General features: G+C 36.3%; 1 protein-coding gene across 16 annotated transcripts in view; it reads left to right on the forward strand.

Annotated features, from left to right (window-relative positions):
- The window catches only part of KLHL13 (kelch like family member 13), a 210803-nt gene that overhangs the window by 154541 nt on the left and 29118 nt on the right, over positions 1-27144 (forward strand). For all 16 annotated transcript variants that reach the window (XM_077889974.1, XM_077889983.1, XM_077889973.1 and 13 more), the window contains one exon: positions 13032-13173. In XM_077889974.1, the coding sequence (XP_077746100.1) occupies positions 13032-13173 (142 nt within the window). The remainder of the gene's footprint in view (positions 1-13031; positions 13174-27144) is intronic.

A 27144-nucleotide genomic window follows, 5' to 3' on the forward strand; every position in this document is an offset into this window, starting at 1 on the left:
AAAAAAGGAATGACAGGCTAGGAAAAAAAGGAACTCTGACTAGGGTTTAGGAGACATGAATTTAAGATTAGCATTCAAAGAATCATCCATTTTTATATTTAAAAGGGCTTCAGCCTAATTGTAAAGTTTTAGCAAATATTAGATTTAAATTAAGTAAATTTTCCTTTTATCAAAATTGTTTAAAATATTCTAGATATGTCTCCTGAGGCAAGGGAAACACAAGCAAAAATAGACTACTATTATTCTACACATCTAGAATATTTTAAACAATTTTGATAAAAGGAAAATTTACTTAATTTAAATCTAATATTTGCTAAAACTTTACAATTAGGCTGAAGCCCTTTTAAATATAAAACAATTAAGAAGTAAATATGGATGATTCTTTGAATGCTAATCTTAAATTCATGTCTGGGACTTCGTGAAAATGAAAGGTTTTACACAGCAAAAGAAACAACCAATAATAAGGAAACAACCAATAAAACTAAAAGATGACGTTTGTAAATAGAGAAGATATTTGCAAATGTCGTATCTGATAAAGGGTTAGTATCCAAAATATATAAAGAACTTACACAACTCAACAACAAAAATACACAAATAATCCAACTTAAAAATGAGCAGAAGTCATGAGTAGACATTTTATCTAAAGAAGGCATCCAGATGGCCAACAGATATATGAAGAGATGCTTAACATCACTTACTGGGGAAATGCAACTGAAGACCACAATAAGCTATCACCTCATGCCTGTCACAAGGTCTAAATCAAAAGCACAAGAAAAAACAAGTGTTGGTGAGGATGTGGAGAAAAAGGAACCATTGTGTGCTGTTGCTGGGAATGGAAAATGGTGCAGCCACTGTGGAAGACAATATGGAGATTCCTCCAAAAATTAAATAGAACTGCTATACCATCCAGTAATCACACTACTGGGTATTTACCCAAAGAATATGAAAGCACTAATTCGAAGGTATGCATGCACCCCTATGTTTACTGCAGCATTACTTACAATACCCAAATTATGGAAGCAGCCTAAGGTCCATTGATAGATAAATGGATAAAAACAATGCGGTGTACATACACACACACACACACACACACACAGGAATATTACTCATAAAAAGAATGATATCTTGCCATTTGGAACAACATGAGTGGATTTAGAGAGTATAATGCTAAGTGAAATAAATCAGTCAGAGACAGACAAATACCATATGATTTCACTCATACGTGGAGTTTAAGTAACAAGAACAAAGGAAAAAGAGAAAGAGAGAGGCAAACCAAGAAACAGACTCTTAAATATAGAGAACAAACTGATGGTTACCAGAGGGGAGGTGGGCAAGGGGGTGAGGGGAAATAGGTGAGGGGATTAAGAGTATACTTGATAAGTACTGAGTAATCTATGGAACTGTTGAATTGCTATATGGTACACCTGAAACTAATATAACAGTGTATATTAACTACACTGGAATGAAAACTTAAAAAGTAAACAAAGGGTCACCTGAGTGGGTGACCTTTCTCCTTCTGTACCTTCTCCCCACAATAGATAGATAGATGATAGATAGATAGATAGATAGATAGATAGATAGATAGATAGATAGATGATAGATAGATAGAATCTTAAAAAAAATGTTTAAAATAAATGGTTCTATTGGTTAACAATAGAAATAAGGCATACCTGTTACTGTGCATGAAAACAACATACTCTAAAACAATTGATAGTTTGCGAATGGATTTGGGTTTTTATATTCTAATTATTAAATATATATTTATTTTGAATTATTTGCTGGAATGTATATTAGGTTAAGAAGGGTTAATCAAAGAAGCCTTGAGCCCAAGTGTGGGATTTGGCTTTTGTTCAGGAAGCAGTGAGGAGTCATTGAATACTTTTGAGCAAGGAAGTGACTTTCAGAGTTATAAATACAGTCACAGTATGTGAAGTAGCTATGCTGTGACAAATACATAATTTATATTAATAACCAAATCCAAGTAAGAAGCAATAGATGCCAGAAGTGTGGTGTAGGGGCAGTGACAGTGGAAAGAAGTGAAGGATAGGAGCATACTGGAGAGATATTCAGTAGTACTTTGGCAGTTGACTGGACATAGGAGATTGGGAAGAAGCAGGAGTCAAAGATGACTGAAATATTTTGATGATAACGATTTTCTTCTAGAATCCAAACTATCCTATCTATGGCACTCTTGAATGCATGACTCTTTGATTCCTGAACTTTCTTTGATTCCTGAACTTTCTGACCAAGCTTCCCAAAATTATCATTAAGAACGTAGTCTGGGGCGCCTGGTTGGCATAGTCTGTGGAGCGTGTGACTCAATCTTGGGGTTGTGAACTTGAACCCCATGTTGGGTAAAGAGATGGCTTAAAAATAAAACCTTTAATAAAAGAAAGTAAATAAAATCTTTAAGAACTATGTAGTCAAACTTGTTTCCAGTGAGAGTACATTTAAATAAACCAGTTCTTTCATTAAAGTGGGATCTATGAAAAGATTAAATTTTGGAGATTTAAAATGACTTACTGCTTCAAGAAAGAGCTGGTGTAGATGGAGTGAGTGAGGGAAATAGCATTTAGAGTAGCATTTTCCAACTAACTGGGCAGACTTTTAGCACTTTGACTCTTTGCTGTCCTTACCTACTTGGTGACTCTCCCTGTCTCCTTCTTACCTATACTCCTAGAGTCAGAAATTTTATTTTATTTTTTTTTAATTTTTTATTTATTTATGATAGTCACACACACAGAGAGAGATAGAGAGGCAGAGACACAGGCAGAGGGAGAAGCAGGCTCCATGCACCGGGAGCCCGACGTGGGATTCGATCCCGGGTCTCTAGGATCGCGCCCTGGGCCAAAGGCAGGCGCCAAACCGCTGCGCCACCCAGGGATCCCGAGTCAGAAATTTTAAATTGGGATGCGAAACACTGAGTTAAAAGACTGTAGGAAGGAAGGAAAGGAAGCTTCTCTCTTCTTGCTTAATATCCCTCTTTCCTATTTATCTCAAACAAATCAAGGCAGTACTTTATTACTCCTTCACTATTCATAGCTAGCTTCTGCAAAACACACACACACACACACACACACACACATACACACACACAGAGTCTGAAAATGCTCCAATTATCTTCTATTTAAAGCTCCCACTTAGTGGTACCTGGGTGGCTCGTCAGTTAAGCATCTGACTCTTGATTTCAGCTCAAGTCATGATCTCAGGGTCATGAGATTGAGCCCCACATCAGGCTCTGAACTCAGCATGGAATCTGCTTAAGAGTCTCGCTCTCCCTCTCCTTCTGACCCTCCCCATACTCATGCACATACAATCTCTCTCTCTCTCTCTCTCTCAAATAAATAAGTCTTTAAAGAATAATAAAATTCCCACTTAGCGGACTGGGAAATGTGAATGTTTGACATATACTGTGTCATGCTATTTATTTTTTTATTTTTTTAAAGATTTTATTTATTCATGATAGTTACACAGAGAGAGACAGAGAGGCAGATACACAGGCAGAGGGAGAAGCAGGCTCCATGCAGGGAGCCCGACGTGGGATTCGATCCCAGGCCTCCAGGATCGCGCCCCGAGCCAAAGGCAGGCGCCAAACCGCTGCGCCACCCAGGGATCCCGTGTCATGCTATTTAAATATGATCTGCCTCTACCCCTTTGGAGTCCCACCCATGACACGTACTCTATTTAAACCCAAAGTCCTAATTTTCCTAAAAATAAACATCTTGGCCCCCAAAACTTCATTTCTACTCTTAAAATACTTGAATGTATAGATAGGTGGGTGGGCTATAAATGACAAAGATATTTTGCATCTCCTAACAACTTGAGAAATTAAGGTAGGCAATGGTTATGTCAGCATAGTATAAGAGGGATAACTTAAAGTCTTCTAACAACATTTTATGAAAATAAACCACCTTGTGGCACCTGGGTGGCTCAGTCAGTTGGGTGTCCAACTCTTGATTTTGGTTCAGGTCATGATCTTGAAGTTGTAAGATTAAACCCCAAGTTGGGCTTGCAAGCTGGACATTGATCCTGCTTAAGATTTTCTCTCTCCCTCTCTGTCTGTCCTCCCTCCCCATGCTCTCTTAAAAAAAAAAAAGAAAGAAAGAAATCTTAATGGTGACACAGATGCATACAAAATAGAAAATAATTTTAATGTGAAATATTATGTGAATTTGGCTCTTTGTTTCCATTGGCTCCATATCTGAGATGAGCTTGAAAGAACAATCCTAAGTGTGATTCCCAGATTCATTGGGTTGAGAGTCTATCCTTTGATACTTTTTTTTGTATTAACTTGCTCTGAAAACTGCCTAAATGACACTAAAATTCCTTTGCCTAAATTTAGGCTGCCATATTAAAACATTGATTTGATTATATCACATTAAACATGCTGTAGTAAAACATGATTGATACTGAAATTTTTACCGTATTCATTGAAATAATTAGAGATGCCTCTAGGTCCTTGCAAAATCAAGGTTGAGATTTGTTACATTTATTACAAGCTTTGAAGACATAGAGGCAGTGGGACTCAGAGCTGCCAATTATAATTCTTAAAACCCAAGTGCAATTGATTATTACTTTGTAAGTTTAAAAGTCTTACTCTTTGGGTTTTTTGTCATGTTTCCTTTTGAAAGAGAAATAAACATTCTCTTAAGATCTAGTCATGAATTATTGACTTTATGAAGTTGAATATAACTAGGAAATTCAGAGAAGACAGAAATGGATAGGATTTTTACCACTTGATTAATGATTCTTCTGTTCCCAAAGAGACTTGTCTCAGTGATTTCTAATTGGTTTTGAGTTTGTGGAATCTGCCTTTATAATAAACTCAAAAATTGGATAACTTGGATGTTTGAATACTTAATAAACTGACATTTTAGGCAAGTGTAAGCCCAATTCATTAATAACACGCTCTTCCATTGAAATGCACCATAGCTCAATAGTCAAATTCCAAAGTTGGTGGGCTACAGATAATAGAAATAAAATGGTTAACTTTGGTTAGCAAATCTACTGGGAGCAAAAGCAAAAAGCTCCTTTAAAGAAAATTGACCAGGGTATTAGAGCTCCCATTCTAGTTTCTTCTTCTGGGGAGTGAAGAAGAAGGCATGCTTTCTGCCTTAGGTACATACAGCTAGACTTCTCAATGGCAGAACTGGTACTGACTGTAGGGTGGATCATTTTTCTAGAGGGCTTACGTGGGGCCAGAGGATCATAACTATTATTTTCTCTATGTCCTGGGAAGGGGGTTATTGACAGTGATAGGAGCACATGCTGTTTTCCCCAACTCACATCTACATATTGCTATCTCCCTATACAACTATCTCTTGTGGACTCTCTTACCTTATATGACTTCTTAGGGCAAGGGAGCTTTGACTTAGTTATTTTATATATAGTAAGTATGGAATCAGCATTTAGGAATTCGTTCTTTTGCTTACTCTTTTCTCTCTAATTCAGGTGTATATGTCTGTATCCATCCATATCTTTTATCATAATATTAAGAAATGTGAAGAATGAGAAATAGTATATGAACCAAGCTTCTAAACAGGAGAGTTTCAGTATCAAGGAAACTTGATATAGTTTCATTGGCATATATAAATTTTAAAAGATGAAGAAAGACTAAACTATTGAAATATGGTAGATAGAGGGAACAAACATTAAATTTAAAGTTTTTCAGGGACAGGATTCAGAGATTTGGTGCAAATGCTTTATGCATTGGATAATTAACTTTCATCCTGTCATACTTATCTAATGGAGTATCATTTGTCATTCCATTTGTTTAGCCCAATTCCCTCATCTGTGCTGTAGAGCTATTTCTGTGATAGTGATGGGTGGCTTTGGAATTCAGAATCTGTTCCTTTAAATGTTGATATTGGTAATGTGAAGTTCTCCCTAAATTTGACCTAAGTTATATCCTAAGATAGGCTGCCTCTTTACCCTGTAAGCAAGCGTTGGGAGAATGGCATGAGAGACTTTTTAGCATTGGTATTGTTTTTATGGAAGTGGTAAAAGGGTAATTTTAGCCTAAATTAATCCAACCAAAAAATTACTTTCCTTTAACAGAACGTGTCTTTCTAAGATCTTCCTTGTATTTATAAATTAAGCATTGAAATGACAACTGCTTAGGGCCTATTTTTTGTGTTTTTTGTTTTGTTTTGTTTTCATTTTTGTTTTTGTTTTTTTTCCAGGCTTGGTGTCAGAGGGAGCATTGTGGGCTCTGGAATCAGACTCCAGTTCAAATCATAGTTGCCAGACTCATTGTGAAGCCTTAAACTCTCTGAGCTTCAGTTTTGTATCTTTAAAATGGGATTGCTATGAGGATTAAGTAGCTTAGAGAATATGTCTGGCACAGTGCCTCTTACACAGCAGGTGCTGGCTAAACTATCTTATTCCTATGTTAAAACTGACACCAGCTACTTATTAATGTGATTTTATTTTCAATATGACAGAAATGTGCATATAGAGAAGCTTTATTACTTTAGTAAATCATTTTGCAGTCTGACCCGATCACCTTGAACCTAGAATTTTTCTCGTTTGTGGATTCTGGTATTTTTGCAGCACAAAAGAAAGCCTTGGAAAGCTTAGCCTCTATTTTATATCCTATATGCTAGAGATTTCCATTAGCGAATTCATTGCAAGTTGATAATAAGGCATTTATATTTGAGTCATTAAAAAATACAAATAACTAACCAAAGCATTATCTTTCTTGATTTCTTTTGGGCAAGTACCTCAGTAAGAGCTATATTTTCTATTGTTTCTTAAACAGCAGTTAATTTATGCCATATTAAGAAAAGTCACTATTATATTTGTAATTTCTTTATGTAATGATTCTGTAAATGACATTTTAGTTGGGACAGGTCTTTAAAATATTTGAAGTTTTTATGTTTTTTTTCTTTCTTTAAATGAAAATACCAGGCTTATTTTATACGTATTTCATTACTTTATAAGTTGGATTTTTCTTTCTGATTTTTAAAAAACAATTTCTTGTTTTTTTTTTTTTTTTTTTTTTGTAATGGAAGTTGAGTGAGAGAGAATGTGTGTGTGTGTGTGTGTGTTTTGTGTATCATTTAGTTTTTGTTTGGGGAGGGTGAAGGAGGATAGTTAAGATTCTAACTTTTGTGAGGTAGGAAGGTTATTAAGATCTTTAGAATTCAATGCAGTATGCATACTCTGAATCTATAGAAAAATCTATGGGGAATAACTCCTACCATCTTAAGTTTTTAATTTATTTCTCAAGGGTGGAAGGAAATACCTTGACAGATTTAGCACTCAAATTCAAATGAGTATGAGAACAGGTGGCTAAATTTCTCTTCCACCTGCCATGCAACTTTATCACAAGAAATGTTTCATTTAGCAAATGCCTCAGCTAGCAGACACTTCTCTGTTTCAGAGCAGAAAAACAAATGGAGGGGGAGTACTTCTTTGAAGAAAACCTTTTTCTTGATTTTCTTTTTAAATTGTGAGTGTGACAACTATGTATTTTATTTTTCTGGGGGATGGGTGGTGGAAAGCATGAGTCAATGCCTTGATTAACCAACCCGATTTGTTATCTTGTTATATATCATTCATGGCTTTCATTTTTGTTCTTTTGTCTTGTTGTTGCTGTCCTTGCATACTAACCCACAAGTGCTGACTTTCAGTTACAATAATATTATTACTCTAAGAAATTATATTTGTATAATGCTTCTAACACTAACTTAGAAACTCCTACTCTTTTGTCACAGTGGAATTATGTTATTAAAATTGTTAATACAACATTGTTGGGGTACCTGGCTGACTCTGCTGGTGGAGCATGTGACTCTTGGTCTTGGGATTGTGAGTTCAAGCCCCACATTGGGTACGGAGATTACTTAAAAAAATGAAATCTTAAAAAAATACACTGATAGGTTTAACCACTTTATAATATAATGGTAGCAAGCAAAAAGAAGTATACTATGACGCTAATTGAAAACTAAATAGAGAAAAGTTAAAGGTGTTATTCATATACTTGTACCTTTGTAGCTTTCTCGGATTCACCCCCCGCCCCAAAAGTAAAAAATATAGGAAAGTACAGAAAACAGTTTGATGACTAGTCTAAGACTCTTGGGCAGCACCTTTTCCCTGTAAGTCACACATTCCTCTAGCATCTTTCATACATAGCTCTCTTAAAGTGCTGTTCTTCATTTGATGGGAGCAGGAAGTGAATATGCCGGTGCATGGGTTGGTGCATAGAACATCTCCGCCAAAAGCAGTTGAGTGTTTCATGTGTTTTCATGCTAGCAATTTCAAAAAGCACTAAAATGTCCTCTTTGCCTCGATGATGGAATCTGACCTCATCTGGCTTTCTGTATAACATGATCTGGTGCTTGCAGTGATAGAAAGAGACTGAGATGGGCATTTCATCATTCATCAAGCTGAGACCTCATTTTTAAAACACAAAAGTACTCATTTCAGTGGATTGGGTGTTATTTTTTTTCTTCTTTTCTTTCTTTCTTTTTCTTTCTTTCTTTCTTTCTTTCTTTTCTTTCTTTCTTTTCTTTCTTTTCTTTTCTTTCTTTCTTTCTTTCTTTCTTTCTTTTCTTTTCTTTTCTTTTCTTTTCTTTTCTTTCTTTTTCTTTCTTCTTTCTTTGTTGGAAGACTGAGGCTTTGGAGCCAAATGATGTAATTGTGAGATATTCTTTCCTTTCTCCATTACATACCAACAAACCTAATTGCTATGGTGAATTCCGAGAGTATGGGTTCTTTATAGAACATGTACCAAACTATTAACCTCTACAGAACTATTCACTATAGAAAACATACTTCAACCAGGTTGACAGACCACTCTTGCTGCAGCCTGTCTACCAAGTCAAATGTGTAATACAGAATCCTTCATTGTCCTGGTTCACTATAAACAGAAAAAAAAATGTGTCTGTTCGATGATTTTTAAAACTTAAAAAGATCCATTTGGGTGAACAGTACCACGTAGACAGCAGGGGCTTAATATATGTTTGCACTAGCAATTTGTAAAGTATATCTCAACTCTTTAAGTTTACAGTTTAAAGATGGAATCTTTGCTTTAATTTGCATATTCTGGGATACTCATAAGGCTAAACATTTTTTCTCTGTTAGCCATTTCTGCTTATATCTTTATGAATAGTGTACTCATATCATGTACACATGTTTCCCTTGGTGATTTTAAATTATGGAAATTTTTTAGGCAAATTACAATGTTAGAATCACCCTGTTAGCATGACAAGTGCTTAGACTTTATTTCTTTTGTCTTCAAATAGCAATGCAAAGAAATACCATAGTTTGTATATGTTCAATTTGACCACCTTTGCAGTGCTTTTGGTAAAATGATCAGATAGTGCTTCAGTCCCTACCCTAATGCTCTTTGAAAAAGTAATTGTTCTCTTTGAGCAGGCACAGTTAAAATGATTCGTGTACACTTTGTGAAAGATTGCTTTTGTGCTCTGTGGTTGGTCATTGTTAAGAAAATAAGGTGTGTCCAGTGGCAGTGGGATGGGCTGGAGTGGCCCAATAGCAATATACAGACATCTTTTTCCTAAAAGATTTGATTTCTGAACAGAAAATTGATGAACATACTCTCTTTCATGAATAAATTTATGGCATTGATGACGTGAGACTATTTAGGCAGAGTTTGCTTGATTCATGTAAAAGTGAATCCAAATAAGTCATTGTTTTTGTAGAACTATGAAATTATTATTTGTACATGAATTTACAGAGAACAAAAGCTTTCCTGCACAATTGTCTTATAAACTTCAAAGCCATTATCTACTTATCTACTATAAACACTTGATTGTTCAAATTGTGGGGCTGGAGGAAACAGAGGTATGTTATTGTTAGGTCGTCTTGGAAAAATTAGTGGTAATTAATAACCCTACTGTGTTTCTTACAGCCAACATTAGCCTCATGTAGTCAACACTCAGACTGGGAAGTAATTTAGAACATGAAATTGCTTTAGAAAAATTCTCGTGACTAGGTTAATCCCTCTCTATCAAAGTTTCTCAATCTTGGCACTCTTGACATTTTTGCCTGAATACATCTTTGCCATGGAGAACTTTCCTGTGTGTCGGTGAGATGTTTAGCAGCATCCCACTAGATGAAGGTAGCATGTCCCCCCCTTGTGACAATGAAAAATGGCCCCAAACATTGCCAGACATGGGGAGGGGAGAAACAAAATCCCCTTGGTCCTCTAACCCCTTTCTGAGAACCACTGGTCTTTATATTGCTTTTAACCATATGATTGAAAAATAGTACAATTTTTAAAATGTTGTTTGTTCTTAGAATTACTCAGATAATCATTCCTTTAAGGATAGTTTGATATAATTGTGCTCTGGGCTTTGCTGCAGAGAGATTTTACCTCCTTGCAGTGTTAAAAAAAAAAAAAACAGTGCTCTTCATATCCAGTCGGTAAACTTAATGAAAAGGAGATAGAAGAGAATATTGAATCTGCTGAGAAGGTTGACATGGCATGTATTGTTACTGATGCAGAAATAATAGGGAATGTTCTGAATGTTAAAAAGTCAAGGTATGTTGATAAAAAGTCATGAAAAAGACGATTTTAGTGAAGACTTCTTCAGCATTTGGAGTAATTAATTAGAAATCCAACCATATTATCTTGCCAAGAAAGGGTTGCATTTTCACATTCTGCTTTTCAATTTTAGGAGCTAGAGACAAATGACAAGTAAACAAGTTGTTATCTGAGGTTTCTTCAAAAAAAATCAATTTCCAGGGTTTGTCATAGGCACAGTGTGGCTTCAGCTTTATTCCTGTCCCTTTTACATCTGTGGTTCTATAAAAATGATAACTGATGGTCATTGAAAGCACTGAGTGAGAAAGAGATGTCCACAAAAATGAGATTCTGTGTTCATTCAGATGACATATGTTAAAATTCTCATGTACTAGGTTCTGTGCAGGGAATACAGAAAATAATAATACATTCACTTGGATATTTCATTAAAATAATTCTGTGTGAATGGAAATTTTCTGGTTAGGAATACCAATCACGATTAGTCTATTTCCCACTTTTCCCATTGATTCTGTACTTTTAAATGTCTGTCTGCAAAAGCTGTTTAAAAGGGTGTGTGTGTGTATGCTATATGTCATGTATGTAATTCAATTCTTTTTAAGGCTATTTCTGAAATTAGTAGAAGGCTATATTCATTTTCTTCTATGCTTGTTAAAATCTTATTTAAATTATTCTCTTTATTAAATATCCATGAGACTTGAATAAAACATGGTCATATATTATTCATTTTTGGTTATACTATGGCTCTAATATCCTTAAGAAGAATTGATCTCACCCTTGAGGCCAGAACTTTTGCTAATTATTACAGGATTTAAAACCATTTTGTTGATGTCAGGATTCAAAAAGCAGGATCTTAAAGTATGGTATAGTCTTAAAACTTTTTTTCTTGTTCAAACTAATCAACTGAGGTTACAGGTATGGTAGGGAACAAGTGAAAATCTTCATTATATTCGATAGGCCAGAGTTAGAAAAACAATTTGGGATGCCTGGCTAGCTCTTGATCTTGGGATTGTGGGTTCCAGCCCCATGTTGGATATAGAGCTTACTTAAAAATAAAACCTTAAAAAAGAAAAAGAAAGGGGTGCCTGGGTGGGTCAATCAGTTAAGCATCTGCCTTTAGCTCAGGTCATGATCCTGGGGTCATGGGATCGAGCCCCACGTAGGGTTCCCTGCTCAGTGGGGAGTCTGCTTCTCCCTCTCCTTGCTGCCCCCCATCTCTCTCTTGCTCTCTCTCAAATAAATAATAAAAAATAAATGATAATTTTTTAGGAGCCATAAAAAGGACTGGGGAACCTGTAATCAACAGGTCAGTTTGTTTCACAGAAACTACACAAAGCATTTAATAAAATTGGGCCTCAAGTTACACTGAAAACTGACCACCACAGTACAACTTTTTATTATCCCTTAGACTAGGTAGGGAGAGAGACCGAGGGAGAGGGAGTAGCAGGCTCTCTGTTTGCTGAGCAGAGAGCCTGATGCAGGGCTTGATCCTCAGGATCATATCCTGAGCAGAAGGCAGATGCTTAACTGATTAAGCACCCAGGTGCCCCTAAAAAATTATTAACGTAATATATACATGGGCATAGCTTACATTTATTATTTTTACTTTTTATTTCTTGAAAAAGATGGAAATGCCACTAGACTGTAGTGATTTAACAAATAATCCCAAAATGATCAATGAGAGTTACTGCTAGAAAAAATTATTTCACGTGTAAAATTTTTTGTTCAGTTGGGGGTTGATTAGAACTAAAACTAATGGCAGAAGAGGAAGCAGTATATTACTATCGCAGTTAATCTTTGACTTTTATTAATAGGGTCTTTGGAGTTTGGAATCACACTAGACTTAAATTCAAATCCTGACCCAGCTATTTGAATAAATTTATGACCTTAGGTAACTTATTATTAATGTTTTTGTAACTCATTTACCCTACTGTTAATACAAAGGAAACAATAATAGTACCTATTGCGGTGGATTATTTTAAGGAGTATATGACGTCATGTGTGTAAATTTCTTGGCAAGCACCTGATACATAGTGACTGTTCAATAAATGATAGCTATTATTTTTCTTTCTAAAATTAGGTATTCCAAAGTAGTTTTAACTGTGAATAACACAATTTGATGTTATTGTTACTCAAACAGTACAATACCAAAAACAACTACTCTGACATTTAAAATACAAAAATCCTTTGTGAATATCATTTTGAATGAGCTTTTAGGTTGATTTCTCACTTCTAATTGATCTTTTCTAACCTTGAAAAGTTTTTTAACTTTTTAACACACACACACACACACACACACACACATAAAACTATATATATAGTTATATATACTCATATATATAGGTTTATGTATATATAGGTTTATCAGCCTAAAGTACAATGAAACAAAATTCAGGATATTCCATAGTCAAATGATTGGCACTAGTGACTGATTATTTCTGTAAATAATGTACATAATGTCCTTATTGTGGATTATATATCAACTTTTAATTTCCCTTTCCTTCTGGTTTATAAAAATTTTCAGATCTCTAGTGGAAGAGGAAGACCAACACATGAAATTGTCCCTTGGAAGCAGCGAAATGGGTCTCTCATCCCATCTGCAGTCTTCCAAGGCAGGAACCACACGCATCTTTACCAGCAATACCCACAGTTCTGTGGTGTTACAGGTAATCTCAGCTCTCCCTTTTGTAATATTTATTTATTTATTTTTAATTTATTTTTTATTGGTGTTCAATTTACTAACATACAGAATAACCCCCAGTGCCCGTCACCCATTCACTCCCACCCCCCGCCCTCCTCCCCTTCCACCACCCCTAGTTCGTTTCCCAGAGTTAGCAGTCTTTACGTTCTGTCTCCCTTTCTGATATTTCCCACACATTTCTTCCCCCTTCCCTTATATTCCCTTTCACTATTATTTATATTCCCCAAATGAATGAGAACATATAATGTTTGTCCTTCTCCGACTGGCTTATTTCACTCAGCATAATACCCTCCAGTTCCATCCACGTTGAAGCAAATGGTGGGTATTTGTCATTTCTAATAGCTGAGTAATATTCCATTGTATACATAAACCACATCTTCTTTATCCATTCATCTTTCGTTGGACACCGAGGCTCCTTCCACAGTTTGGGTATTGTGGCCATTGCTGCTATAAACATCGGGGTGCAGGTGTCCCGGCGTTTCATTGCATTTGTATCTTTGGGGTAAATCCCCAACAGTGCAATTGCTGGGTCGTAGGGCAGGTCTATTTTTAACTGTTTGAGGAACCTCCACACAGTTTTCCAGAGTGGCTGCACCAGTTCACATTCCCACCAACAGTGTATGAGGGTTCCCTTTTCTCCACATCCTCTCCAACATTTGTTGTTTCCTGCCTTGTTAATTTTCCCCATTCTCACTGGTGTGAGGTGGTATCTCATTGTGGTTTTGATTTGTATTTCCCTGATGGCAAGTGATGCAGAGCATTTTCTCATGTGCATGTTGGCCATGTCTATGTCTTCCTCTGTGAGATTTCTCTTCATGTCTTTTGCCCATTTCATGATTGGATTGTTTGTTTCTTTGGTGTTGAGTTTTGTAATATTTAAATGGATTTTAAAACTACCTCTACAGTGTTTGTCATAGGGGATGTCAATATAGGGGTGGAGGCGCGAGGAGCATGCATGTATGTGGACAGGGTGCATATGGAAACCCTCTGTGCTTTTTGTTCCATTTTTCTATGAACCTGGAACTGCTCTAAAGAATTAAGCTTATTAATTTAAAAAAGACCAAGCAAACATCAGAGAAGAAACTTGAGGGGAAAACTACGTACTTTTCTGATGTTTAAAAAAAAAAATCCCCAGAGTTCATTATTTATTTTGTTTGTATGAAGGAGGTCTTGCTTTGGCCACTTACTTGCAGAATGTTATGCTGGCAACATTGACTTTCCATTTTGTCTCAGCCAACATAAATATAACAAAGTCCCTAGGCTAAATTTTGTAGGTCCTAACTAATGACCTGTTTTACTGTCACCTTTATCATAGTTCTGAAGATCGTATTTATTTGGTGTCTCAACTCACATTGCCAGTTGTAGGTGTGGGAGGATGGATAAGGATGGCGGGATGCAAACACACTGATGGATGTAAGTGTGATAACTGACCTCAAAGGAGAGGACAGAAACACAGTAGAAAGCCCCCCAAAACCATCAAAAACTGCAACATGGAGCTAGTTAGCATAAGAATAAGCAGTCCAAGTACTCCTGGCAGTTGTGAATACTCCCTGACCTCTTTGGGCATTGCTAAATTAGAAACAATATACTACTAGATGATAATCAATGTCTTCTAGACAGTCAAATTATATCAGTGTCCTCTCTAGTAAGATAAAGAAAATAAATTTTTCTAAATGTGTTTTTCAGAGAAATCTCCCCAGGTGAATTTCATGCATATTCCCAGTTAATGACCATTATAGTAAAGCAGTATGTAGTATACAGTGTTTGGTGTGCAGTATAGTATAGCGGAGTAAGAGATGAGTCTTCTGCTTGCTGTGTGGCCTTTTTGTAGCATGTAATTTTTCTGGGCTTTGTCTTATCTCCAAAATGTGTCTTGACTAGGAGATCTCTAAATTCCATTCTAGTTCCCATCTGTAATTCTATGAGATCATATCTTTCATTATTTTGGTTTGTAATGGGAGCTGGGTTTTATGGTTTGTTGTCCTATGGGTCTCATCAGCAGAAATGCAGAGGGTCAGGAATAGGAGAAGCTTTCCATTCCCTGGCATCTCAATGCTATGTAAATGGTTTAATTGTTGGGTATTCAAGGCTATGGGAAAAGAGAATGAGCGGTCAAGCAGATAGGAAAAGTCTGAGAGGAAGGGGCTTTTTTGTTATATTAAAATAATCTCTCTAAGGAAAAGGAGACTCACTCCTCCATGATACATCTACCCTCTCCATGCACATAGTCATGTGTTAAAGCCAGTGTGTGTGTTCCTGCTAATTTTTAAAATGTGCTTTAAACTAAATAATGGAAGCCACTTTAATGCAGTGATCCAGATTTAGGACAGTGGTCCTCAAATTTTAGTGCAAATCAGAATCACAAGGAGAAAGGCTTGTTAAACAGTGAATGCTGGGCTCCATCCCAGAGTTTTTGAATAACAAACTCAGATACATTTTTAACAAGTTCCCAGGTAATGCTGCAGGACCAGGGAACATACCTTTAGAATGACTGTTCTAGAGACAGGGTCCTTCTTCCACCAAGAAAGATGATGGCCTCTCTCTTTCTCCCTACATATCATATGAAGGTGATACACTAATTGCTTTAATGGGAAAACAGCAGAAGTAGTTTATATATCCATCAACAGGGAAAAACTTACGTAAATTATGTTGTATAGCAGCCATGTAATAGTGTGCAGTCACCAAAGAGGGTGATGTAGATCTATGTGTAAGACTGAAAAGAATATAGTAAATGAAAAAAAGTAACAGGCCAAATATGGCATATGTACACAATGGAATATTATTCAGCTATATATAGGAAAGAAGTATGGCACATGCTACAACATGGGTGAACCTTAAAAACGTTATGCTAAGTGGAAGAAGCTAGTCACAGAAGGCTGTATTTTGTATGATTCCATTCATCCAGAATGGCCAGAATACGGAAAGCCATAGGTACAGAAAGTAGACTAGTTATTGCTTCAAGTTGGAGAGAATGTGAGCATACAAAGGTGCTAAAGGTTCCAGGGCTTCTTTTTGAGATGATGAAAATATCCTAAAATTGACTCTGGATATGGCTGTATGCATTATCTGCAAATGTGCTAAAACCCCACCAAACTCTATGCTATAAGGTGAATTGTATAGTATGTCAATTCTATCTCAATAAAACTGTTAAAGTTACAGGCCAGTATATATTGTATGATCCCATCTTTTGTTAGAAGAACTATACAATATGTGGGGCACCTGGGTGGCACAGTTGGTCAAGCGTCCAACTCTTGCTTTTGGCTCAGGTCATGATTTCAGGGTTGTGAGATTGAGCCCTGCATTGGGCTCTGTGCTCAGCATGGAGTCTGCTTGGGATTCTTTCTCCCTGTCTCTCTGCCCATCCTGCTCATGCTCGCATGTGCCCTCTCTCTTTGTCTCTCATATAAAGAAATAAATGTATCAAAAAAAGAAATAAATATTTTTTAAAAAAGGAACTATATAATATATATACATATATGAATAAATGCACAAGAAAAGGTCTGGAAACATTAGGGAGGCTGGTGAATGTTGCCTTATAACTTTCTGCTTTGTACAATCCTGCACTGCTTAATTTTTTTTACAATGGAAGTATTTTTGTGTATAACCTGTGTAATTAAAAAAAATATTGTTCTCTTAACTATGGGAAACAAACTGAGGGTTGCCGGAGGGGTTGGGGGTGAGGGGATGGGGTAACTGGGTGATGGGATGAGCAGTGGGTGTGATATGCAACTGATTAATCACTAAATTCTAACTCTGAAACTAATACACTATATTTTAATTAAATTGAATTTAAACGTAAAAATCTTAAAAATCTATAGGTATAGGTATAATTGCTGACAAAACAAGTATGGCAGGGTATTTAGCTATATTGCATTTTTAGTATCGCAATATTTAGCTATATTGCATTTTAGTTCAACCTTTGTTGGTCCAGGCTGGTGGTGGAAGGAATAGTGATGTGAATGTAACTAGAGAGTTCGTATGGAGTAAAGGTGATCTTTCATCAGCTGACTTTTTGTTGTTAGTGTGCTATTTTCCATGGTGACATAGAGCTGCCACTTTATATTGCTATTGCAAAACTTTGCTCTCTTTAAAAGTCAATTGAAAATGATGTTCTCACAAACTGAGATTTCTAAATTGAAGCACTAACAGAGAACTTTTTTCTGGATCTAATCTTAGGTGTGAGGTTGTCAAGGGAACAAGTTGGGGAAGTGTTTAATGTGTAAATGTTATCATTGTTTTCAGATTAGCAATCACACAAACTCCAGCTTCAAAAGGCATTGAAAGTAGCTGCCAGGGGAACAGGCCAATGGGGAGAAACTTTTAAGAAGTCACACTCTCAACAGGATTACCAGCTTCATAACTCTAGTGGGAAGGACACGAGTTTAGACCAAACCTGGAATCCTAATTTTGCCACTAGTTGTGTGACTTTGGGAGCTTTCCATCCTATTAGGGCCAGTTTCCTTATCTATACTATGGGTAAGAGATGTGAGAATTAAATGTGACAATATACGGGAAAGTAAGGTGCATAATAAATAGCCATTTTATTTTACTTCCATGTGAGCCAAACATGGAAAGTATCAGAGGAAATGTTGCTGATCTGAAGTGATGGGTGTGCCACATAAGGCATCCATCTGGTTGGCTTGATCTACTTTTACAGATTAGTCATCTCCGTTAAACAGGCCTTACTTAGCAAACTAGGCTGTCAAGGAAAGTACCTAAAGAATTTTGATACCTAATAGGCTTGGATTCCTAGAACCTAGAACAAATCCCCAGAAAATCCATGATGGAGTTAGCAGTATAGATTGCTTTCACTCAACTAAGGAAGATTAACCAGGGTTTGCTTAAGTAGTAACTGATAGGGGCACCTGGGTGGCTCAGTCAATTAAGCCTCAGCCTTCAGCTCCAATCATGATCCTGGGGTCCTGGGATCCAGCCCCACATTGGACTCACTGCTCAGCAGGGAGCCTGCTTTTCTCTCTGCCCCTCACCCCTCCCCACCCCCACTCATGTGTGCTCTCTCTCTCTCTCTCTCTCTCTCAAAATAATAAATCTTTTTAAAAAGTAGTAACTGGTAAAATCAAGGATTATCTCATTTTCTTCACTTCTTTAGTGCTACTATAGCTATAATTATTTCTCATGGAAAGCTTCTATCCTTTGGCTTCACCTATTATCCCAGGTTGTCAACTGTTTTCTTTTATGGCCCCATTTTATGGTAATTCGTTGACTTATACTCTTCCTTGGCACCTTTGTGCCTAAAAAATAACAGCTTTATGGAGATATAATTCATATATCATATAATTCAACCCATATAAAGTACACAATTCAATGGTTTTTAGTATACTCACCGGGTTTTGCATATATCACCACAATCCATTGTAGAACATTCTTATCTGCTCAAAAAGAAACCTCCTATCCATTAGCAGTCACTCCACATCTGCTTCCAACTCTTTTGTCAAACCTAAGCCACCACTAATCTCCTCTCTGTCTCTATAGATTTGCCCATTCTGAACATTTCCTACAAATGGAATCATAATATATAGCCTTTTGTAACCAGTTTCTTTTACCTAGCATAATTTTTTCAGGATTCATCCATGTTGTAGTATGTATCAGTGCTTCTTTCCTTTTTACAATTGAATACTATTCCATTGTATTATGGATATACCACTTTTTAAAAAATTCATTCATCCATTGATAGACATTTGGTTTTTTTTTCCTACTTTTTGGCTATTATCAACTATGCTACTATGAATCTTCATGGACAAGTGTCTGTGTGGACATGTTTTCATTTCTCTTTCATATAGACCTAGGAGTAGAATTGCTGGGTCATACAGCAACTCTGGGCTTAAACTTTTGAAGAACTGCCAGAGTATTTTTCCAAGTGGCTGCACCATTTTACATTCCCACACACAGTGTATGAGGATTCCAATTTTACCATTTTCTTGCCAACACTAATTATCTGTCTTTTCAATTGTAGCTGTACTAGGAGGTATGAAGTGTTATCTTGTGGTTTTGGGTTGTACTTCCCTGATTGCTAATGATGTTGAGCATCTTTTCATTTGTGCTTATGGCCTTTTGTATATCATCTTTGAGGAACTGTCTATTCAGATCCTTTTCCCAAGTTCTAGTTGGGGTATTTTTTCATTCAGTCATAAGAATTCTTTATATATTCTAGATACAAATCCCTTATGAGAACATGATTTGCAAGCATTTTTGTCCTAGCACCTTTGGTCTTACAGCCCCTTGCTGTTTTGTCGTAGCTACCTTGCCAATCCCATATCCTTTATCATTTCAGTCATATGCTCTTTGCTTCTGCTTAACCTTAGTAGAGTTAATAGGACAGGTGGTCAAGGGAAACACCTGGAAGACTTCTGACTTTACACTATTCTGTAAACACTTAAGTGTTTGTACCTGTTTCCTGTTCTTGAAATGCCCTTTTTTTACTTTTTGTTTCTAGTAAATCCCTGTTTATTCATAATTATCCATCTTAAATTATAAGTAATAGAACTGGAATTCTAGTTTTGCCCTAAAAGTCATGTGCTTTCCACTACAGTTATATAACGGGTAATCCTGCAGAGTGAGACTTCTTAAAACAGTCACTCCCCATTGGCCTGTTCCCCTGACAGCTACTTTAATTGCCTTTTGAAGCTAGAGTTTGTATGAACCAGGCAGAGTTAGTGGTTTCTTCTATTCCTTCCTCTTAGCACTTGTGTTTTTTTTTTCAAAAATTTTATTTATTTATTCATGAGAGATACAGAGAAAGAGGGAGGCAGAGACACAAGCAGAGGGAAAAGCAGGCTCCCTGTGGGGAACCTGATGTGGGAGTTGATCCCAGGACCTGGGATCCGGCCGCCATGACCTGAAGGCAAACACTCAACTGCTGAGCCACCCAGGCATCCCTTAGCCCTTGTTAATATGACTTAGTGTGATTCACAACATCTAACTTGTTGTTTCTCTGTGCCTGTGATCTAGTGCTCTGGGGTACGTGGCAAATGCTTGATAAGTGCCCATTATTAGTATTAGTATTGTAATATTTATCATTTTCATGGAAAGAAATAATACCTTTAAAGAGCATAGCCCATTACCTGGCACAGAGGAAGTACTCAGTGCTTTTCACTACTATTATTAGTATTGTTGGCAGAATCAGTGAATTTGGATGACAGTTATAGTAACTTTCATATATACTTGCCTCATTGATACTTTAAAAATATGGTGAAGTAGAAAAGGCAAGAATTATCATTTCCATTTTATAAGTTAGGAAACTGAAGTTCAGGGAGGTTAGGAGGCTTGCCCAGATCACAAAGCCAGGAAGTGACAATAACTAGGACTTGAACACAGGTTTTCTGACTGTGGATTTGTTTTTATAATCTGTTTTTGTCATTTGTTTCTCCTAATCTTGCTCTAAATTGTATTAGCTATTTAAATATAATGTCTGTAAATATTAAGTTTTGACTGTAAGTGTAAAAACGTATTAACAGAGGCTAACAGATCATTTGTTGTGAATAATAAAGATTTTATTCTTTTTTAAAAGATAATTATGTATTTATTTAAAGCGAGAGAGAGAGAGAGAGAGAGGAGGGGAGGGGCAGAGGGAGAGAGAGATCTTAAGCAGACTCTGTGCTAAGTGTGGAGCCTGATGCAGGGCTCGATCTCATGATCCTGAGATCATGACCTGAGCCGAAATCAAGAGTTGGATGCTTTAAACAACTAAGCCACCCAGGTGCCCCTGTTCTTTTTTTTAAAAAAGGCCTTTTTTTTTTTCAAGTTATCTCTACATTCAACATGAGGCTCAAGCTCACAACCCCAAGGTAAATAGTGATCTAGAAGTCAAACACAGATGAACTATCCTCAAAGTATTAGTTCATAACTTGAGTCTACCACTTAATGCAACATTACAAGCTAATAAATGTCAGCAATAAACTAGTTGAGATAACATTACTCAATGAACATTTGCCCATGTTAACTAAAGAGAGAGAAAAGATGTATCACTTTATGTTTAATAGCTTTGAAATAAAAAGTCTACTAAAGTGAAAAAAGGGATCCCTGGGTGGCGCAGCGGTTTGGCGCCTGCCTTTGGCCCAGGGCGCGATCCTGGAGACCCAGGATCGAATCCCACATCGGGCTGCCAGTGCATGGAGCCTGCTTCTCCCTCTGCCTATGTCTCTGCCTCTCTCTCTCTTTCTGTGACTATCATAAAATAAAAATAAAATAAAGTGAAAAAAAAAGTTATATACTCTTCTGACTGAGCCAGCCAGGCGCCCTATAAACATTTTATTCTTAATAGAAATAGAATTATGCAGAAAGTCTTCCTTCCTGCCTGCCCTACTTCCTTTCCCCTACCAAAATTGGAAAAAAACAAAAACAAGCAAACAGAGAAAAAATTTTAACTGCTAGTTGGACACATCCTTTTTAGGACAAGTAGGCCATAGCTATAGCACCATGTTTCAGCTGGTGGCAGTGTATATTAATTGTTGAATGTTACCCAGGTAGAAACAAATTATTTTTTGATTGTTGGCTATGCTTACTCATACCTAGAGAGTTTCAAAATGCCTCCTTGCTGTGGGTGTCTAGGCTCCTAATTGGCATTTTCTCATGTTAAGACTGGTGCCTAACAGATTGTTCTTCTGATATTTTCCTCCAGTTTTATCTATTTACTATTTTTCTAGCCAATTTTAGTTGTAAAGCCAATAAAAGGTCATTTTATGGTCTCAAATTACAATCTATATAATACCGTGTTAAAGAAATGAATTATCCCAAGAGTCTGTACAAATTAACTTGTCTTGCCTTCCAATGGACTAACTTTATGAAATGCTTATGCTAAGGTAGACATTTGGGTTGCTTATTGTTATATTGATGAACTATATCCAATTTTAAAACTCTATGATCATAAATAAATAATTTTTAAAATTTATTCTTGGGGCACCTGGCTGGCTCAGTCAGTAGAGTATGCAACTCATGATCTCAGCGTTGTGAATTCAAGCCCCATATTGAGGGTAGAGTTTACTTTTAAATATTAAAAAATAAAGATGTATTAATATAAGAAAGGGAGGCATAATAGATAAATGGACAAAGAATATGTGGAAGCTATACATATATATTTATATATGTATTATTTAATATATTACTTATATATTTCTGTATAATTCTATTTCTATTAAGAATAAAGTTCATTATATAGTATATATAATGAAATATTACCCAACCATAAAAAGGATGAGCTCTTGCCATTTGTGACAACATGGATGGACCTAGAGGATATTATGCTGAGTGAAATAAGTCCAACAGAGAAAGACAAATGCAATATGATTTCATTTAAATGTAAAATCTAAAAAACCCAACAATCCAAAAACCCATACAAACAAAATACAGAAACAGACTCATAAATAGAGAACAAACTGGTGGTTACCAGAGGGGAGATGGTTGGGGAAATGAGCAAAATGGGTAGAAAGGGGTGGGACGTAAAGGCTCTCAGTTATGTAATGAATAAGTCAGGGCAATAAAAGGTACAGCATAGGAAATATAGTCAATAGTATTATAATAGTGTTCTCTGGTGACAGATGGTAGCTATGCTTGTGGTGGACGTAGCATTACATATAAACTTGTCAAATCACTATATTGTACACCTGAATCTAATGTAACATTGTGTCAATTATACTTCAATTAAAAAAAGAAGGAATAAAAAAAGGAATAACGATTTTAGAATAATTATGTTTTACAAAAGAAGAGCCCAAATAATCTAGATTGCTGAAGTTTTTATTCAAAATGAAAATTTGTATTTCTTTATTTCAGTTACCTAAATGGAGCTAGAATATAGAGAAATGAATATATAATTTGGGGGGAATAACTTTTATGGTACTCAGGATAGGGTACAATAAATTGTTATACTTTCCAATTGAGTGTGTATCTTTATGATACAAGTTGGAAGAGAGTCTACTACCTTTCCTTTCTGTCTCCTTTAGTAGACAGAATGAGGTTTTGTTGTTAATTAGCATGTATTGAAATAATACAGAAGACTGGCACATACCAAGTGATAGTTAAATATGCTAAATACAGAATTTCAATTTGATTATTTATTGCTAGTATAGAATAACACAGTTTGTTGATGATTATTGATCTTATATTTACAACCTTGATAAACCAACTTATTCTAGGTACCTTTTTGTAGAATCTGTAGGATTTTCTATATAGAAAATTTTGTCTATGAATAAAGGTACTTTTATTTCATTCTTTCCAATCTGATGCTTTTTATTTCATTTTCTTGCCTTATTGCACTGCACAGGAACTCCAGAGAATTGTTAAATAGAAGTGGTTAAATATACATTCTTACTTTTTTGCTTGTATCACTGGGGAAAGCATTCTTTCTTTTACCATTAAGTATGATGTTAGCTATAGGTTGGAGGAAGTTCCTTTCTGTTCCAATTTGCTGAGACTTTTGTTTTGTGTTTTTAATCAGAAACGGTTGTTGGATTTTATCAAATACTTTTTTGTACCTATCGAGATGATCTCATCATTTTTCTTCTTTTTATTTATTTATTTATTTATTTATTTATTTATGATAGTCACAGAGAGAGAGAGAGAGGCAGAGACACAGGCAGAGGGAGAAGCAGGCTCCATGCACTGGGAGCCCGATGTGGGATTCGATCCCGGGTCTCCAGGATCGCGCCCTAGGCCGAAGGCAGGCGCCAAACCGCTGCGCCACCTAGGGATCCCCATTTTTCTTCTTTAATCTGTTAATATTGCAAATTATATTGATTGATTTTTGAACGTTAAGGCAGCCATGCACTGCAGGAATGAGCCTCACTTGGTCATGATCCTTCTTATCTTTCTTACATATTATTAAATTTGATTTGCTAAAATTTTAGGAATTTTTGCACCTATGCTCATGAGGAATTTTGGTTTTAGTTTTCTTACCTTTGTTTGGTTTTGATATTAGGATAATGCTGGCCTTGTAGAATGAGTTAAGACATGTTCCCTCCTCTTAATTTTCTGGATATCTTTGTGTAGAATTGGTATTACCTCTTAATGTTTGGTACAATTCACCAGTAAATATTTAATTTTAGAGTTAGACATATAGCTCTTCGGGTTATTGATATCTTCTAGAGTAATCTTTAGCAGCTTGTGTCTTTCAAGGAATTTATCCCTTTCAACGGAGTTGTTAAATTTATTGGTATACGGTTGTTCATATTTACTTATTATCCTTTTAAAAGCTAAACAATCTCTAGTACTATCACCTTTCTCAATCCTGGTATTAGTAATTTGCATTTTTTTCTCTTTATTTCCCTAATCTGTCTGGGTTTTATCAAATGAATGGATCTCCTCAAAGAACCAGGTTTTTTGGTTTTATTGTTTTTTTTTTTCTCTTTCTGTGTTACATTTTATCAATCTCCTCTCTGATCTCTATTTTTTCCATTTTCCTGCTTTTGGCGATTAATTTGCTCTTCTTTATAAAAAAAAGATTTATTTACTTATTTTAGGGAAATAAAGAGAGCTTGCATTCACATGTTGTGGGGAAGAGCAGAGAGAGGGGGAGAGAAAATCTTGAGCAGACTCCACTCCTAGTATGGAGCCTGATGTAGGGCTCAGTCTCACAACCCTGAGATCATGACCTGAGCCGAAATCAAGAGTTGACACTTAACCACCCAGGCACCCTGGGATTAATCTACTCTTCTATTTCCAGCTTCTTAAGGAGGAAGCTGAGATCTTTCATCAGATTGATAAAAAATATTCTTAGCCCTGAAATCTACTTTGTCTGATATTATAGTCATGCCAGCTTTTTTTTTCTAAGTAAGCTTTATGCCCAACATGGGGCTTGAACTCATGACCCTGAGACCAAGAGTTGCATGCTCTACTGATTGAGCAAGCCAGGTGCCCCCCCATGCCAGCTTTATTTTAACTAGTGTTAAATTGGCATATCTTTTGCCATCTTTCTACATCTTTATTTTTAATTAACATACAGTAAGATGGATTTTTTTTATTGGGCTATACTTTTACGAGTTGGTTTTTTTTTATTTTACATTTATGAGTTTTAATAAATACATTGTTTTTTGTAATTGCCACCACAGTTGATGCAGGACTGTCCTGTTGCCCCAACATACTTTTGTTACCCCTTAGCGGTCATACTTAACTCCACCTCTGAACCCTGGACACTACTCATCTGTTTTCTATCACAGTATTTTTTGTCCTTTTGAGAATATTACATAAATGGCATCATACAGTCTGGAAGCTTTTGAGACTGGTTTCTTTTACTTTGTCTATTATCTCTGAGATCTATTCATTTTGTTGTATGTATCAGTAGTTTGTTTCTTTTTATTGTTGAGAAGTATTCCATGGTATGGAATTTTTGGGGATCTCTTTTTCTTGGTCCTTCATCTTGACCATCTCCCCAGTACTGTCCAGTTTTCTAGGCCTCTCTTGGTCCTCTGGCCTGAAAGCTGGGTTTTATTTATCCTGCTCTGCCATGCACTGACTGTGACTGAACCCATGTCCTGGTCCAAATACAGAGAGGTATTTATTATAGAGAAATGATCACAGGTCCTCTGATCAAAGAGGAAGCTTCCTCTCCCTCAGGTTTAGGCACTTGCCACCCCCATTGTCAGTGTTGCCACTCCCACTGCCTTGGAATTGCCTAGAGATTGGTACTCAAAAGGGCATAGGGAAATAAAAGTAAAATGGATTTTCTCTACTCACTCTGAGCTTTAGGAGTTTTCTCTGCTCCCAGATGACTGCCTCCAGGTGATATGGCACCTTAACTCCAGGTTGGGATATATTAGGGGGAAAAGTAGGGGGTAGGGTGGAGGACTCATCATCAGTTTGGTCATACTTTGCATTCTGATTTCCTTCCTCAATTCTTTTGCTATTGTTAACCTATTTTTCATTAGCTTTTAAGCTTTGTGGGGTAGCACCAGAGCAGTATTTATTCTAGGGGAGACTTTTTCCCAACTGAGGCAAATACTTATGTGTACTCTACTTAAGGCTCTAGAATTATAAGGTTTCCATTCTGGTGGTTTGAATGAATTATGCTCAGTCATTGGTGAGCTTGGAATGTTTCTTGTGCTCCTTCTGGGTGGCTCTTTCTCCAGACAAATACATTTATCAGTACTCAACTGAATACTTGAGGGAGACTATTTTTATTTTATTTCATTTTATTTTACTTTATTTTATTTATTTATTTATTGTCTCCATAGCCCTCTCTCTATGCAGATCTCTTCTATGTTCTGCCCTACAAACCTAGCTGCCTTTACTCCCTCAACATTCACCAGAAAAGAATGCTGAGCTTCACCTGGGTTCCCACTCCCTGTACCTCTCTCTGTCTTGGAAAGTCCAGAACAATCACGGGTCTCATCTAATTTGCTTTTCATCTTTTATAGATTCTTCTCTTGCATCCAGTTTTAAACTATTTTTTTTCACATATTTTGCTTGGTTTTAAGATGTTTCAAGAGTTAAAGTGAATCCAGTCCCTGTTATTTGAGCTTTGCTGAAAACAGAAATCTGTAGGATGTAATTAAATGCTAATTTGTGAGACTCCAATTAAAGGTACCTGATTATTTTGGAAATTTGGTTAGAGAGAGCGCTACAACGGAGGTCAAATTTGAACTAGGCTTTAAAGGAGGGAGGATATTCTATGTGAAAAATAGTGGCATAAATAAAGATATTAGAAAAGAGGTAAGCCTGGTTTTTACCAATGAGCCAGTGTAGACAACAACCCTCTTAAGTGGGTCAGAGTACTTAGGGAATAATGACAAATAAGGTTGTGAACAGTTGAGCTGGGGCCAGATTAAAACAATCTTTAAATTCCAGGAGCACCTGGCTGGCTCAGTTGGTAGAGCCTGTGACCCTTGATCTCAGGGTTGTGGTTTTGAGCCCTACATTGGGTATAGAGATTACTTAAAATCTTAAAAAACAAAACAAAGCAAAAAAAATCTTTCAATTTCTGTAATGT

The sequence above is a fragment of the Canis aureus genome, chromosome X (genome assembly GCF_053574225.1).
Source record: "Canis aureus isolate CA01 chromosome X, VMU_Caureus_v.1.0, whole genome shotgun sequence".
NCBI lineage: Eukaryota > Metazoa > Chordata > Mammalia > Carnivora > Canidae > Canis > Canis aureus.